The following is a 16,789-nucleotide window of genomic DNA, read 5'->3' as shown; positions in this document are numbered from 1 at the left end:
TGCACCCAATTGGATTTTTTTAGACGGTAATTCTATTACTGCCGTTAGTGCCGCTCTCTTTGTTACGTTTAGTCTTTATGAGTGTGTGTGCAGGGGTGTTTAATATCATTTCACTGCCCCCAATCTCTTTCCCCCTTCACCCTGCACATCTTTCTTTTTGTCTCCTGGCCTCTCCCTGTCTTCTGCTCCCTGAGTGCTTTTCTCCGGGGAGGATTTTCTGCTCCAGTAGTGTCCTCCGTTTGCTCTAATCTCATGCTGCCGTCTCTCTTTCTAGGTCTCATCAGACGCTGTCGGAACTAATCCCGTCACCAGGGCTTTTCTTAACCCCTCAAGGGGTGCAGGCAGCTCGCCCGCCCCTAGCTGCGCCTGAAAGACTAGCGGCAGTCGTGTAATTACTGCATTAAGTGTTCATGTACTGCCAGCTCTGAAATAGCTCTTTATTGCGTTATAATGGCATGGGCGCGCTACCTTCACTGTCTGCGTTTCAATGTAGTGAAGGGTTTACAGGGTCTCGTTGAAAATCTTAATAGGGCTCTTGGTAGGAGAGCGGTTACAGAAGTTTATAGTTCAAGTACCCAAAGGATGATGGAGCGATAATGGATTCAATCCTAAGTGGTTCCTAGGCTAGAGCTCGGTGTCTCGCTGTCTGTGGTTATGTTGCATTGAAGTTGGGGATTTAACAGTGTCTCTTGTTTTCAGATCAGTCAAGTTCTAGGGAACGAAATCAAATTCGCAGTCAGGGAGCCTCTAGGACTAAGGTGAGTTCATAGACTGTCTGTGTTCGTGTGTTGGCTGTTCTGTCAAAAACCAGAAAGTAACCTGCATGAAAGTGGGGGTCAGGCACCTTGGCCTGCAGCCTCATTGTATTCCTAATATATGGTGCTCAGGTTTAAATGTAGAGCGGAGACCAAATACAACCGTTCACAAGAACAACCTTGCTGGCTTGTCTACACAACATATCCTATTATGGTAGCAATGCAGACCCTGAATATGGTAAATAATATACAGCTATCTCCCAGGGGGATATGTATCAAGGCCTGGAGAGAGATGAAGGGGGAAAAAAATTGCACAAACAACCAATCGGCTTATGACTGTCATTTTAAAGACTGTGTGACTGATTCAGACCCGGTCGCAAGCGCTGAGCGCTCGCAACCGGGTCGATGGTAGCCCAGAGCGCCTGCGCACGACGGAGCCGGCTCCGTCGTGCGCATGCGCGAGACCCGGATAGCGGCTGGCAAGCCGTCGCTCCGGGTCTCGCACCATAGGGGGCGTGCTGTCAATGTTGAGCGACAGCACGCCCCCTTTGGTGGGCGGGTCGGGGGGGTGGCTGCCCAGACTGAGGCGTTCTTATGGGAACGCCTACCGTTTGGGGGCGGCCCCACTGACATCACGAGTGATGTAAGTGGGAGAGCTTTCGGCTCTGTTTGAGCCGAAAGCTCTCTGGGGCTTGCGGCCACGAGACCCTACCACAAGGGTCTCGTCGCAAGCCCGATAGTCTTGACCATCGTGACCATCATCCTGGCCGCTCGCATCAACTGTGGGTGGTAACCCACAGCAATGCGAGCGGCCAGCAGACCGCTCCATAAAAAAAAAAAAACTCCCTGATTCAGAGCGAGCGCTCTGTCAGAGCGTCCGACTCTGAATCAGGGCCTGTGTTAGATAAATGACAGAAGCTTATTTGTTGGTTTGCGCAACGTCTACACATTATCTCTCTCTCCGCGGATTGATACATTTCCCCCACCCCCTGCTCCTGGCGGCTAGCATACAATACAGAATTCAGGCATGTATTATAAAGAACCCCTCTCCCACCCCCTGTTTTCTAATGGGAAGTGTACGAAGCACATACCAAGTCTGTAGCTTTATATATACAGCAGACCTCCGGCCTGGTGCCAAGTAAACAATGGGGACCCTAATTCAGATTTGCAATAAGCAATGTATGAAGACTGGTATTTAGTGCAGACACAGCCGATGGCTAATATGTAATGCAGACCCCCATTCTAGACACAAGCGTACAATGCAGACCTTTTAATTCTTATGATCATTTTTATAGCACAGACCCCATTTCTGGTGTCTAATATACAACGCAGTGTGTGGCTATTACTAAACTTATTATTTGGGTGTATTCCTACCGCACTGGGTGCCTCACTCTGCAGGTGGTAAGTGTTATATGACAGTACGGTATAGGGTCACATTAGCTTGTTTGCACTAAACTGGTCACATGACTCGCAGTCAATAGATTGTCTGAGTGCATGACACAAATGGTCTGTGTGTGTGTGTTGTACCATGGATTATTCTATACAGTAAAATATGTTGAAAAAGCATCATGGGGATCTGCGTACACGCAAACGCACTCAGTGGCCACTTTATTGGCTACACCACTCTAGTAATGGATAAGGACGCCCCTTTTCCACCAGGTGGATTCAGCAAAGTGCTGTAAACAGGATGGGTACGGGTTGCCGGCTGCTCGGGATCCCTACGGTCAGAATCTCGACGCTGGCATCCCGTAAGGGTTAGAATGCAGACTCCCCCTCTCCCTACCCTAAACCTCCCCCCTCCCTTAGTGGCTAAACCTAACATCCCGCACCCTAAACCTAACCTTTTCCCTAGTGTCTAACCCTAACCCCACTACTTACTTTCGGGATTCCGGAATCCCCGCGGTCGGATATTGACCGCATCCCACTGTAAACACCTCTTACAGATTCCGGCGCATGGTGACAGGACAGCGTCACGCACTTACTGCCACCGTATCTGACAGCTGCTCTATTGTACGGAGACCTAGTGACTATGGCGGCTACCGGAGTACCCTGGTCTCACTGCTATGTACATGGAACCAGCGTGAGATGGCTTGTGGTGCGTGACATGACGCATTGCACTGCTGGAAGTAGCCAATAGAAGGAAATGCAGACTCTGGCCATAAAGATACACAATACTCAGGCTGCCGCATTTATACGTTGTACAATTGGTATTAAGGGACCTAATAGGCACAAGGCAGGATGGGCCCATGGATTTACCATATTAACACCAAATTCTAACCAGAACGTCTGTATGTTGCAGCAGAAATTGAGATCTGTCAGATCAGGCAACAATTTTCCAATCTTCAACTGTACAGTGTTGGTGAGCCTGTGCCCACAGTTCTTACCTGACAGGGGTGGAACCTGGAGTGGTCTTCTGCTGCTGTAGCCCATCTACATTAAGGTTCAACCTACTGAATCTTCAGAGATGCTCATCCACCCATCACTGATGTAACACACGCTTATTTGGGTTACTATCACCTTCCTGCCCTCTCCTCTGACATCTCTCATTAACAAGGAGCCTTTGGCCACAGAACTGCCGCTCACCGGATGTTTCAGTTTTGTACACTACTCTCTGTAAGCTCTATAGACACTGGTGTGGTCTGAAATACTCAGACCACCTCGTATGGCACCAACAATCATCACACGGTCAAAGTCACCTTAGATCATCTTTCTTCCCCATTCTGGTATCTGGTCTGAACAACAGCTGAGCCTCTTGGACTTGTGTGCGTGCTTTCATGCATTGAGTTGCTACAACATAGATGACTGGCTGATTAGATATTTGCATTAATGAGCAGATGTACAAGTGTACCTAATAAAGAGGTCACTACATAGGTATGTCTCTGTGCATGGCCAGAAGTTATATTGTGCATTGAATTAAGCTCTGTTTATAATTAACACTGCAGTTGCTGCACAGAATGTTAACTGCACATTAAATGCACCCTGAGTGCAAGGAGCGGCTTTAACAGGAGATTATTCAATTCCGTGACCTAAAATATCTTTTGTCTTTAGGGTTTGGCAGTTCCTCTCCGCTGTTATCTTCACAGGAATCGCCGTCATGGTGAGTTACAGATGATGCAAATGAACGTAATCAAGCTTGCTCTGTTAATTGCAGTATAGGGCCGTATTCAATTAGAAGTGGGGTGCAAACGTGGGGAAACCACTCGGAACCCTTGGGACAGCCCCCCAAAGGAAAACTGTGTCAAAAAATCCCGGGGAAAAATTTGAGAACACCCCAAAAAAGTACTTTCATTTTTGGGCAAAAAACCCAAAGTGGGGGGGGGGGCAAGCATAAAAACTAGCGAAATAGACTTCTTGGGGGTCTGCAAGGATGGGTCCGGTGTTTTTAGGATTGCAGGTGCGTTTTTCACGTTTTTTAAAAACTTCACTTTAGAAAATTTTAAATATGCTAGCACCCATTTTCAAGTATCCCAAATTTGACTGGACTACTTATTGTCACCAAAAAAATACTGCTTAATGCCATTCTTCACCACTTGTGCAATGACGCTAATAAGGAGCTATTGAAACAACTTAAGTACCCCAAACACTCTTATTAGGGCTATTCGGTCACCTCTACATTGTTCCCCAATGTTAGTGCATCTTTTTGGGGGGATTCAGGCTGATTTCCCCAATTCTGACAGCACTTTCCGCCCGTCCTGAATTCGCCGCTTGCCGTTTTCGCGTGGTTTGTCATTCAGTACAGCGAATAGCGGGGACGGGCACGATAAGTTTCTGCGTCCAAAACACGCAATGTCGGCGAAAAGTCGGGCAGGCGAAACTTTTCCGCGGATGCAAAACTAATTGGATACGGCCAATAGTCTCATAGCAAGGTCAGCTCATCTAGTTTGTTACTGAAGCTGGAAATTTTTGGTTAAAAACAGGAAACATTTGTAACTACATGTTCCACCCCGAGTCGGGGCCACCGGATAGGCACGTTTCACCTTGCACTACTAAACTGATTGCTGAATCTGGCTCCTTTTTTTGTAAAAAAAAATGCTCTTATCATAATAAAAGAACATAACGGGGTAGATGTATCAAACCATGGAAAAAGATGAAGTGGAGAGAGCTAAAGTACCAACCAATCAGCTGCTTACTGCCATATTTCAAACGCGGCCTGTAACGTGACCGTTAGAAGCTGACTGTCTGCAGTCTTTTCCTCTGCTCAGTGTGTCTCTTACAGTCTGCGTTCAACTTTACTATTTTTCTTTTCTTTTTTTTTCTCCCTAGCTGCTTGTTATTCAGGATATGTTTCTTTGTTTCTAAAGCGGCTTTCTTCTTGGCACGTTTTACATGTTTGTTTTTTTTTTCTCTGTAAGTAGAGATTGGACTGGGAGCTAAGCTTTCAGAGCTGTCATTTGCCTCCAGCTGGTTCCTGCACACCTCTGGGGGTCAGCAGCCTCCCTGAATCTCAGCATTTAGGGCAGGGGAGAGGGGAGAGACTCTGCATTGCTGTTTTATCTGCTCTTGCATTGTATGAGGGAGGATTTTGCTATCAAGCTGAGCCTTTGCTTTAGGGACACTGAAGTATTTACAAAGAAGAAAAAAAACATTGAAGCTAAACATGTTAAATGCGTCAATCTATAGGAAAACTAGAGCCTTTCCCCTGCTACAGAACGTGTTCTTTTTCATCGATAGAAGTTTCTATAGCAGGCTATAAATATCTCCCCCCTACCCGCAAAATATTCATATTATATTCCGTAAAGGTACTGAATTGTCCCTACTCTTAGGGGTATAATTAATAAAGTGCGGGTGTTTAGAAGTGGAGATGTTGCCCATAGCAACCAATCAGATTCTACTTAACATTTATCTAGCAACTTCTAGAAGATCATAGCTAGAATCTGATTGGTTGCTACAGGCAACATCTCCACTTCTAAAAACTGTTACTATAGTAATTTTACCCCTTACTGTAGTGTAGCGTTCGCGCCCGGCTGTTTCAGCGGGGCGCCGCGCCCTGCCCTATTTCTAAAGGGCAGAAAGCACCCTGCCCTCCAGTGCGGCGCCCCACTGAAACAGCCTGTGGATTCTGTCCTCCATCCGCGGGGCCGCAGAGCAGCGGTCACCGCCGGTGAGTCGTTCATGGTGACCGCGGAGCTTGGGGGCTTCCCAGCACGTCCGTAAGTGCCGGGCACGCCCCTAAGAGTGACGGAAGGGGATGTCATAAAGATACGCCCCCTTTTTGTTGGCCACGCCCCTTTTTGGGGGCACGGTCGCCGAAGTGACCTTGCTCTAGGTCCGGCACCCTGCCTGCCGCGGGGCCTAGAGTGAACACTGTAGTGAATAGTAATTCGACCAAGGCGCACAAACCGCTCTTTGAATAAAATACAAATATAGCGCGTTTGAGCCGTCGGGATGGCCGGCTTCTATACATCAGCCCTTCCCTGCTATAGGGTCTGTAGAAAGCACGAGAGCAAGGTGCGCTGTGCGTTGAATTATATGCTCTCTCCTGGGCATAAAGGAAACGCCATTGATCGGTGTGTTATCTAGGACCATTACGATGAGGGTTAAATGCGGCAATGGGATTACAGTGGACTTTAGCATGGTGCCGTGAACAGTCTTTGTCATCCACAACACATTTTGGGGAGTTCCTGTTACTACCAGCAAAGTTAAGGGGCTGGTGTACATTGTCACAGGGACTCCGTAAGCGTCCACCCTCGCCTCCCTTCCTGGATGTCCAGCACCCCGGTGACCTTTTGGAATTGTTGAGAAACATTCTTATGCCTGGAAGTTCCAAGGAAGAGTGTCAGGGAGAAGAAGGGTCCTTATTTGCTGAAAATGCAAAATGTGACTTACTAATTCTTTAAAGAGGAAACCGCCCCTTGGTCCCAAGGTCACCCCTTGTGGTTGGGGGAAATGAGACTTGGGGCCTGATTCAGGGATGGCTGTGGCTGCGTCTTTTTGCTCCAGTCGCGTCTTTATGCCGCGTTCGAGACTTGTATAAAGCATCGGACGACACACTGGGGCAAATAAATGAAATGCTCTGCTTTTCGCTACTTAATGCCGCCTAAATATTAACTCTTCGTGTTGGGTGTAATTATGCCTTTACTAGTGAAAGGCAGTAAAAGAAAGTAGATGCACCATACAGGTGTATACAGGCACTTGACGTACACAGTATATGATTATATTTCATAGTATTAGCCTTGTACGCCGCACAACTTAATACAATCTAGAAATCTTACATTGCAGCAGCCAGAAAAGTGGAATCTGTCTCGGGGCTCGTTCTGCAGCTGAATAATTTACTCATCTGGGCATCAAACAGGGCCACTTTTCATTATTCATTTTCTGCCAGGGGGACCGATCTGCTTTATGGCAGAAATCTGGGACACCCCTATTGCTTATCCCTTAAAACCGTGGTCCTGGATTACCTCCCGTCCATTGATTTGGCTGGAGCATAGAAGCCTCTTCCTTGGGAGTTAGACCCTCATCCCACACATATGTGTTGGCAACCTGTGTGGCTATAACTTGTGTGGCCGGTGGCTATCACCTTCTTCTTTTCCCCAGCCGTGAGGCAGATAAATGTGGGTGTTAGAGAAATGAAGTGTCTCTTACTAGGTGCATGGACATTCCCTCTCACCAGCGTCTGCATGCCCATGCCGTACTGAGGGTACCTTTTATCCCCCAGCGTACAAGAGCGCCCACGCAGGGCTGTGCAGTGTATTACTACGGGAGCCCAGGGATCTTGCCTTCTGTCATTTATTCACTTTCTCAATTCATTTTTTGAGCTATCTTTATTTTTGTTGCGGCAAAATGTGTCCTTGGCGTGTTGTCGGCCTCCTGTATTAGGCAGGTGGTGAGCGTTACCTGTTTCGTGGAACCCGTAGCTGTTCATTTTATATATTTTGGGGAGTATATGTCCCTAGTATAATGAGAATTAATAAGCCGAATAAGCCCCCTCCCGGTGGTGTGAGCGGAATATGTACGTAAATGTTTTGGATCACTAACGACATAATTGCGTAATTAGCTCAGTGGCTCAGAATAGTTCAAATCTAAATGTACTGTAGGGTATTGCTGATCAACCCCACTTATGAAGTATATAGTAATGTATATATTATATAATACGGGTATCTGTCATTATCAGAGCAGCTATTACACTCTGGGCCTGATTCAGAGCCGCTCGTAAGCGGCCGCTCGTTCGTTCCGAGCGATGTTTGCCCAACTGCGCATGCGTACGGATCGTAATACGCATGCGCGAACCAGTCAGTGCGGCCGAAAATCGTTTGTTCGCTAAATAGCGAATGCCTGCTATTTTGAGTGACAGAATGAGGCGTATGTGGGTGGTAACAGGGGAAGGTGCTTGAAAACGGGGAGTGGAGATCAGAACGCAGGCGTGCTTAAAGGTCAAAACGGGCGTTTTATGGGTGTGCATAATTAATACAGCAGCGTCATTGACCACGTCACTGGGTTATTTTATAGTCAGAACTGCTCGCAAAATTGTGGTAGGAAAAACCAACCACAAGAATAGCGAGCAGTTCATACCCTGGTAGAGGTACTCGATTAATCTAATAAATAGCGGAGATGACGTAGGATGTGAGCGGCCAGGGGGCGTAGTTATCCAAAAAACGACCGCAAGTTTTGTTCGCTCGTTCAGACATAGAGGCGTGAACAGACCGCAAAGTGCGAACGGTTCATTTGAATAGCCACCCCCTTTTTTCTGAACGAACGACCGCAAATAGCGTCCGGCTCTGAATCAGGCCCACTGTCTTAATAGCTGGGATACCCTATGAGGGGAAATGGGTGTGCCTAGAATAACCTCTAGCCAATCAGAGTATGAGACTGTAACACCAGCACAGAGTATTTTAGTTCAGCTGACTCGTATGTGTGTGAAAGTTTTGCTCCATCATACCAGAGCTTCTAACGGATCTGACAGAACAATACATTTACTTCTAACTTCCTGTAAAATAAATATTATTAAGCTTGGATGTGCCCGTCTTTGGCCTGTTGGCCTAATGGTGCGTACACATGGTACGATTTAAATGCACCATATTAACGATATCGTTCATAGTTAAATCGTTCATATCATTAATTTTTAACTGCCAACGATGCGCGTTCCCGCATGGACGATAACTATATCGTTAATCGTCCATGCATGCAGGCCAACCTGGACGATATCTATCAGTGCCTGCAGGAGGGAATGGTCGTGGGTGATAATGTTGGTGTGAATGAATATCATTCAACCAATACACCGGGAATTTCAAGGGAGATCGTTCAGCGATATCGATCGGTGAAGAGAACGTCCCGTGTGTAGACCACGAAATGACTGTGGGCTTCTAAAGGGATGCATAAACATTTACTCCTGCCCATAAATCAATATCTGTCAATCATAGGCACGTTACTATAGCAACAGAGTGTGCGGTTCAGGCAGCCATGTGCAAAACTGACGTCCACTTTGTCCTTTTGCATTCTGCACATCTCAGAAAATGAGGCGGCTTAGACGCTGTATACATGACATTCCAACGGCAGATAAATGCTTCCTTTACAGATCGCCCCCTTTGGTACCACTAGGGAGACTATTTATTTTCTAAACGCCCAATTATGCCTTTTATCCTGTTACCAAGTGTTCCTGCCTGAATTGGCTGAGGAGATTTGTAGCAATTTCTCGCTTGATGCTTTATACCAAAACTACGGTAATTTGTGTAGAATCCGTTCTGCCAGTCACAGTAATTGATTTCTTCTGTCTGAGGTTTTTGTACATAATGTACATAAGCCGACTTAATAATAGTGAGAGTGAAACAGACAGACCTGCAGACCTGACTGAGCCAAATGGAGATGTTTCTATCTTAATTCATATATATCCATTCCATATTCATCTCATTAAGGTGCTGGGCTGTTGTGCAGTTACACTGTAATGAACTTTAGCGGGAATTTTTTTTTTTTTTTTTTGGGGAACAGGTTTATACAGTAGCAGGTCCTCCTCCAATATTATAATATGGGCGTTATTGGAGGCCAAACATATAGAGGACCCCGTGCACTAGGTTTGTCAGATGAAGGAATGTGTTCTCCTGGTCAGAATAGATTTGTTCTCGAACCGCCAAAGTGTAGAATATTTCTGGAGCTCCGTCTGTTTACCTTAGGAAAGTCTGGGACCTGCGACAGTCTACACTGGGTTCTGGACTTTGGATAGACAGTAAAAAGGTCGACAGTGTCTAGATAGACACCAGATGTTAGACAAGTCAATAGGTCGACTGGGACAAAAGATCGACACACTAAAGGTCAACATGTAAGAAGGTCGACCTGTGCAAATGTTCGACAAGGTCCACCTGAAAATGGTCAACACCTGATTGATTTTTTTTTTCTGTTTGATTAGTGTTAGGCACTTACTGGAGGGTTAGGGTCAGGCACTAGAAGGGATGGTTAGGGTTAGGCACTAGAAGGGACGTTTAGGGTTAAACATCAAGGGGAGGGTGAAGATTAGGGCTTAAAAAAATAAAAAATGTGTCGCCCATTTTTGTGTTGACCTTTTTGACCCTGGCGACCATTTGTACCTGTCGACCTTCTTACATGTCTACCTTTAATGTGTCAACCTTTTGTCCCAGACAAACTTTTGTCCCAGTCGACCTATTAAGTGTCTAACATCTGGTGTCTATCCTTTTTTTACTGTCTATCTGTAAATCTACACTTGGTGGTCCTGGAATCATACTACTCCTAAAGGAGAACTTCATCTAACTGAGACCTTTTTGTGGGATGTAGTTTATATCCCGCCGGTCGGGATGCCGTCGCTCAGAATGTCGGTGCCGGAATCCCGACACCAGTCAGAATCCTGGCGCCAGCATTCTGACTGCCGGCATCCTGACGGTAATTATTGGGGTTAGGTGGAGGGATAGTGTTAGGCACTAGGGGAAAGGGTTAGGCTTAGGCTGTGGGAGGGAAAAGGTTAGGGTTAGGCTGAGGAAGAAGGAGGTTAGGTTTAGGCTGCAGGATGGGAGGGTTAGGTTTAGGGGTAGGGTTAGTATACTAACCATACCCAACCCCTTTTTGTGTATAGCTGAAGCCCTGAGACACAAATATTGTAGTTGGGATCCCATATATGATTTTGTCCTCCAATAACTCCACAATTCCTCTCCCAGTATCTGGCTTAGGCATGCGATCGGATTAGCAACCTCCAGCTACTCCGAGCTCTGTGGACTGATGTTGGATGGAGGCAGCCTGGGTTGGTGGAGCTCCCGCATCAGAGACTCCTTCACCCACCAATGAACGTCATCTTAACTCAAGGCTGCCATTAATCACTTGAGCAATTCTAAGAGAAATAAAACTTTTTGGGGGGTTCATAGATGTGCCTACAGGTCCTCCTGTGAGAGAGAAGAAGACACACTTAGATGATAGCATTTTATAGGACATAACCAGCTTTGTAAAATATTATGCATTAGAGCCAAATATTGAACCGTTCATGTATTAAGCAGATTAATCTTAGCCTGACATCTCACTACATCTTTGGCAAATTATAATGTGTGACGGTGAATTTTCCTTCCCTCTCCACCACAAGCCTCAAACCCCCCCCAGCTCTTAGACCAGTGATTCCCAACCTCGGTGCTCAAGGCACACTAACAGTCCTGGTTTTAGTGATATCCATGATTGTGACCAGATTGTTAAATCAAAATAGCATAGGTACTAATTAAGTCACCTGTGCTGTAGTATGGCTATCCCTAAAACCTGGACTGTTAGTGTGCCTTGAGGACTGTGGTTGGGAACCCCTGTCTTAGACACTGGAGTGCAGAGGAAGAAAAAAAAAAAAAAAAGCCTAGCACCTCGTGGCTCATGGTGACCATACTGGCCAAGTCCTTTTTGTTTGAAACAACTGGTGTGTAAAGGAAATGTGTGCTGCCTGTTACTCGTACGTCTGCTCCTCCATTGGGTTGTTTTTGTATCTGAATGTGTATGTTAATATCCAATAATGGGTTTATTAGGTCAGGGAATACGGGTTGCTGTGCTTGGAGACACATTGCATTATTACCACGGTGATACTACTGGTGCCGCCAGCAAGATGACTCTCCATACTTTATGCTGTGTGTCTCCTTCCTCCTGCAGGCTCTCGCCTTCCCTGATCAGCTCTATGAGGCCGTCTTTGACAAAGGAACCGTGAGCAGTAAAACATCCACACGCCTCTACGGCGGGGCCCTGTTCAGTGAGTGTTTCCCATGAATTCCTTGTTATGGTCATTCGGCAGGAAAGTGATGCGTCGTGCCAGGAACAACACTCTGTTGTGACCAGGGGTTGGGAGAGAACCTGTTTTCTTACATACTGCGCTCTTAGAAATGATCATATTGGCTTCTGTATACAGTGGTCCTGCAGCCGACTAACAGCGGAGGGAGCTGTGGCCCGGGCTGGGCCGTTATGGGGTCGCTGCCGTCCAATGAGGCGATTTTGTTTACTTTGAATTGATAGACTGCATGAAACTGAATGAGCGTCAAGTGAGAAGGTAATATTGTCATCTGATAGGCTCTGTTACTTGCAGGTATCTCCCTAATCATGTGGAACTCCATGTACACGTCGGAGAAAGTCATCATCCGATGGACGCTGCTGACCGAGGCTTGTTATCTCATCATACAGCTCATTGGTGAGTCTCTCGTGTCGGGCTACCACAGTGCTAAAAGTGGTCCTAGAGAAGTGGTGGAACTCGCCCCCCCCGTCCCCCTTGTGCGTTTTAAAAAAAAAACCAAAAACGTACTGCGTTTGCGGCAAAAAAATGGGCGTGGTCTCAAAAGAAAGGGGCGTGGTCATACAATAATGTTCCCAATTCAAATTACGCCACACAGTAGCAAAATCTTCACCCCTGATTCACATTACACCACATAGTAGTGTCCCTTATTCATGTATGACACACAGCAGTGCCCCTTTTACACAATGCCCACATTTGTGCCCCTAATACACATAATGCCCACAGTAGTAGTGCCCCTTATACAATGCCCATTGTAGTGGTGCCCCTTTATGCAGTGCCTCCATTAGTGATCGTGCCCCTTTATGCACTTCCCCCAGTAGTGGTGCCCCTTATGCTGTGTCCCTAGTAGTGGTAGTGCCCCTTATTCAGTGCCCCCTGTGGTAGTGTCCTCAATAGTTTTGCCCCCAGAAGTTATGCCCCCTATAGTGAAGCCGCTTACACAAAAAATTAAAAAAAAACAATACTTACCGTAAGCCCCGCTCCTGCGTCCGCTGCCTCCGGTCCGCCTGGCTGCTCCACTGAACGATGGGAGAGACATCATGACGTCATTCCCATAGTGCCCGTGGGGGAAGCCAGAGCTCAGGAGTGAGCCCCAGCCTTCGGCTGGCGCTGCGGGGAGGGAGCCGGGCGTCTGCTGGTAACAAAATCTCAGTGGGCGCCCGGCAATGGAGCTTCCTGCGGTGCCGGGCTGAGGTGGGTGGGAGGAGGCGGAACTGGTTTCCGTCTCCAAATAGAAGTGACGGAACGCAGTTCCGACCCACTTTAACCCCTGGGCTGCCATAATTGGGCAGGGTGCCTTGTCATGTAGGGTATGGAAGATTACAGAAAGATTGGGGCTGCATTTACCTTGGTGGGTGCACCCTTTAACCTGGCTGGGTGCAAGCTTTACTGCAGAGATTTAACTGAACAACAAATTCACAATAGACGAGAGAGTTTGTGGCCGTGGTGGAAGGAAAGAAGCGCATTTGTATGTGGTTCATTAGTTAAGTCTAGGGAACCAGACAATGATTTGATTGTGTGTGTCCCCTGGTATACGTGGCATGGGGAAGCATTGTAGATTTGCTGCTACAATACTTGTTCTGTTATCCCCGTCCTGAGAAAATTAAATGATTATTCTTTTTTTCCAGCTTTTTATGTATCTTTTTATGTATTTTTCTATATATATATATATATATATATATTACTATCATGCATCAAACTGAGAAGTCAGGGATGGTTTTCAGTTCCTCTGCACACGCGTGAGCTGGCTAGCCGGGTCACGCATACAGTCTCCCTGAGCCTTGCCCAGCGCAGTGATAAAATAACCCTTCCGTACTGCATCTGGGTTACTCACTCATAAATCGCTGCATTTTTTCTCTATTTATTTTTTTTAAATTACTTTAGATTTTAAATAAGAGCTGTGTATGTATGTGTGTAAAATATTTAATCTGTGTAAGGCATTGCATTGACAAACTGTAAGATCTAATTTATAATAAACCGAGTTTTAGTTGAAAGCTGTTCTAAAAAGAACCCCAAAAAATAAAAACTTACTGTACTAGCCACCTACACACACACAGCGGTGGTGGCAGACATTTTGAAGGGTTAACCATTATTCATCAGGAGGTACTGATGAGGTACTGTGGACCTCATTCAGAGTCGGTCGTTGCGGCCGCACGGTCGTACGCCACCGATGTTCGCTATACTGCGCATGCGTAAAGTTCGCAATGCGCGTGCGCAAACTAGCCGCTACGATCAGGAATTTCTCTCTCCTTGAACACAGCCAGGTCGGTAGTTTGAGTGACAGATGGAGGCGTTTGTGGGTGGTAACAGGGGAAGGTGCTTGAAAACGGGGGAGTGGAGATCCGAACGCAGGCGTGTCTCATTATGCGAACGGCGTTTTATGGGAGTGCATACGGATTATGGGAGTGCATAATTAACAAAGTAGCGTCATGGCACATGTGACATGGGAGGTTTTTACACTGACATGATCGTAGATTTTAAGAGAGGGTATGGTCAACCATAAGCTCTACGACCAGTTCTGATGGTCTCGATTAATCCTTATATGCGCGGAGATGAGGTGCAATGCGTACGAGAAGGGGGCGTATTATTTTGTCTTCCGACTGCTTCCTCACCTTGGTCGGCCAATTACCGATCCGAACTTAGGGACGCAACTTGCGAGGGAATCATTTGAATATCCGGCCCCTTTTCCCGTGCGGCTGCTTCGACCGACTCTGAATGAGGTCCTCTGTGCCACTGTGAGGCCTCTAATGTATCAGTAAGTGGCATATGGATCAATCTTCAAAATGGCCGACTCCACTGCGTGTAGGTGAGGGAATCCCTTTAGAACGCTTTATCAGGGCCAAGGTCTTCGATGTAGCGCTCACCTGTGTCTCTGTGTTCTTTCGTGCAGTTACCACGATGACCGTGATCGAGAGTGGCTCTTCTACCATCGCGGCCGCTGTTCTCGTCAGCAGCTGCCTCCTGTTCGTTCTGGTCAGCGCCTACTTCTACTACCAACTCGGCCTCAGGCCCAAAAAATTCTGAACTTGGACTTCATTGTTTCTTCCAGAATATTCTCACTGCCTGGCGAGGAGGTTGGGAGGCTGTCATTGGTTTTAAGTGTAGCACTTGGACCCAAGAACTCTGTAGCAACCCGTAGCCTCTCAAAGACTTGGTCATCCCTCTCTCCCTACACCAGGGGCCATATTGTAAAGCATCTTCCGCTGTGCAGTAGTCACTGGACCAATTATTCTTCCTGGTTGGGGGGGGACCCATAAAGCACACAGCATGCACTGTAACTGACCCCCATTATCGTCTTTTGGTGTATTAACCCTTCAGTGGCCAAGTTAGCATGTGTGCGTAAAAACTCTTATCCGAAATAGTGTGGAATTATTTTTTTTATTATTCTTCCCAGCCTATTTGTTTTTTCTCTCCCTTTATCACAGTCACTGTTGAAATGATTCCACCCCCCTCACGACCTCCCATTTACAGCATACACTGCCGTCCATTTTGCAGCTAAATCGGAGAAAGTCCTAACGACACGATGGCTGCAGATGCAGTGCCTTGTACCCTCTCCCCCGCCAACATAGGGGGTGTTAAACATTCCAATTGCAAAATTAGAGTTTTGTGTTGCTCTGCATGTTTCTGTTGCAAAGAACAATAATTAAAAAGAAAAAAAAAAGACGACAACGTTTAATAACCAATCGTGGGGCGCGTGCTACTTCACTGCCTTAAAGCTTTTAGACCCGTCCATGTGAAAATTAGTTAAGACGTTCCTGGAAGAATTGAAAATAAATAAATAAACGCCTATTAATATGAAGAGGGCGTCCTGGGGCGGGTACTGTGCTAAGGAAAGTCTCGGATCCTAGGACCGTTTTACCCAGGAATTGACGCACTTGCGCTGATACTTCTGCCTGGCTGTAATTATGCGGGGGATAATGGACAAGACAGCTCAGCCTCCTTCCTTCGGAAGAGGCCATTTCCACGTGAGGCTGTGTGGCAGGATGTGCTCTGCGGATCTGCCTGGAGCAGGAAATCTGGGGAGGAAAGAGGCCAGGCCATAAATCTCCCAAAAATATACTGCTGCCGTTTGTGTGCGCTTTGGAGGTGAAGTCATGATGCAGTTTCCTGTGCACACATATTAGACTCGAGTGTAGCGCAGCACAGTTCACGCCAGCAGTGGGTTAAAGACCGTACAATATTACCTGCCACCTACCCCGTTAGCAGCATCGGCTGCTGATCTTATCCCGGGCCGGCCACTGCTACCGGACATCCTGCAGGTACGGGCTGCTGATCTTATCCCGGGCCGGCCACTGCTACCGGACATCCTGCAGGTACGGGCTGCTGAGCTCTGTAAAAGATTCTGCAACATTAATTTCTTTCTCACCTACAGCAGCTAATGCACTCTGCCTGAATACGGCCCGTCGCTGCTGCCGCCGCGTGAGACTACTTGGTAAATTAAATGGAGAGCGATGTTTTCTTTGAGCGCATTAGTAGAGGCAGCCGGTGTGTGCTAGAGAATGGGCCCGAGGAACTGGCTCCACCCACAAAACTGCTACGTCCAACTGTGCCCAGCGATTTAATCCATCACCACATTGTGAAGACTATTGTAGTCCTTTTTTTTTTTTTCCCCCGTGTGTTTTAAAACATAATACCTCAGTATCTTCCATAATAAAATATGCATTCAACAAATGCACAACTATCATCCTTTTCGTCGTAGGGGGTGACGTTTCTTCTTGCATTTTTGTTTTTCAGATTTATAAGAAGGGCCTATTGGCTTATTCATTTTCTACTTTCTTGGGTGCAGTAACCCTGTATGGTCACAAGGTGGCGCTGCAGTATCTTACAACACCATGAGCTCCTTCAGGGT

At 46.8% G+C, this 16,789-nt stretch overlaps 1 protein-coding gene across 4 annotated transcripts in view; it reads left to right on the top strand.

Moving 5' to 3' along the window:
• The window catches only part of TP53I11 (tumor protein p53 inducible protein 11), a 48,499-nt gene extending 32,128 nt beyond the window's left edge, over positions 1-16,371 (top strand). For all 4 annotated transcript variants that reach the window (XM_088452646.1, XM_088452644.1, XM_088452643.1 and 1 more), the window contains exons 3-7: positions 700-758; positions 3,804-3,852; positions 11,811-11,907; positions 12,238-12,339; positions 14,831-16,371. In XM_088452646.1, the coding sequence (XP_088308772.1) occupies positions 700-758; positions 3,804-3,852; positions 11,811-11,907; positions 12,238-12,339; positions 14,831-14,964 (441 nt within the window). In that variant the 3' untranslated portion in view covers positions 14,965-16,371. The remainder of the gene's footprint in view (positions 1-699; positions 759-3,803; positions 3,853-11,810; positions 11,908-12,237; positions 12,340-14,830) is intronic.
• The last annotated feature ends 418 nt before the right edge of the window (positions 16,372-16,789 follow it).

Source organism: Taudactylus pleione, unplaced genomic scaffold, assembly GCF_031769625.1.
Source record: "Taudactylus pleione unplaced genomic scaffold, aTauple2 ptg000555l, whole genome shotgun sequence".
Classification (NCBI taxonomy): Eukaryota; Metazoa; Chordata; class Amphibia; order Anura; family Myobatrachidae; genus Taudactylus; species Taudactylus pleione.
Note: the sequence above shows the minus strand (reverse complement) of the source record. Positions and strands in the feature narration are given on the sequence as shown.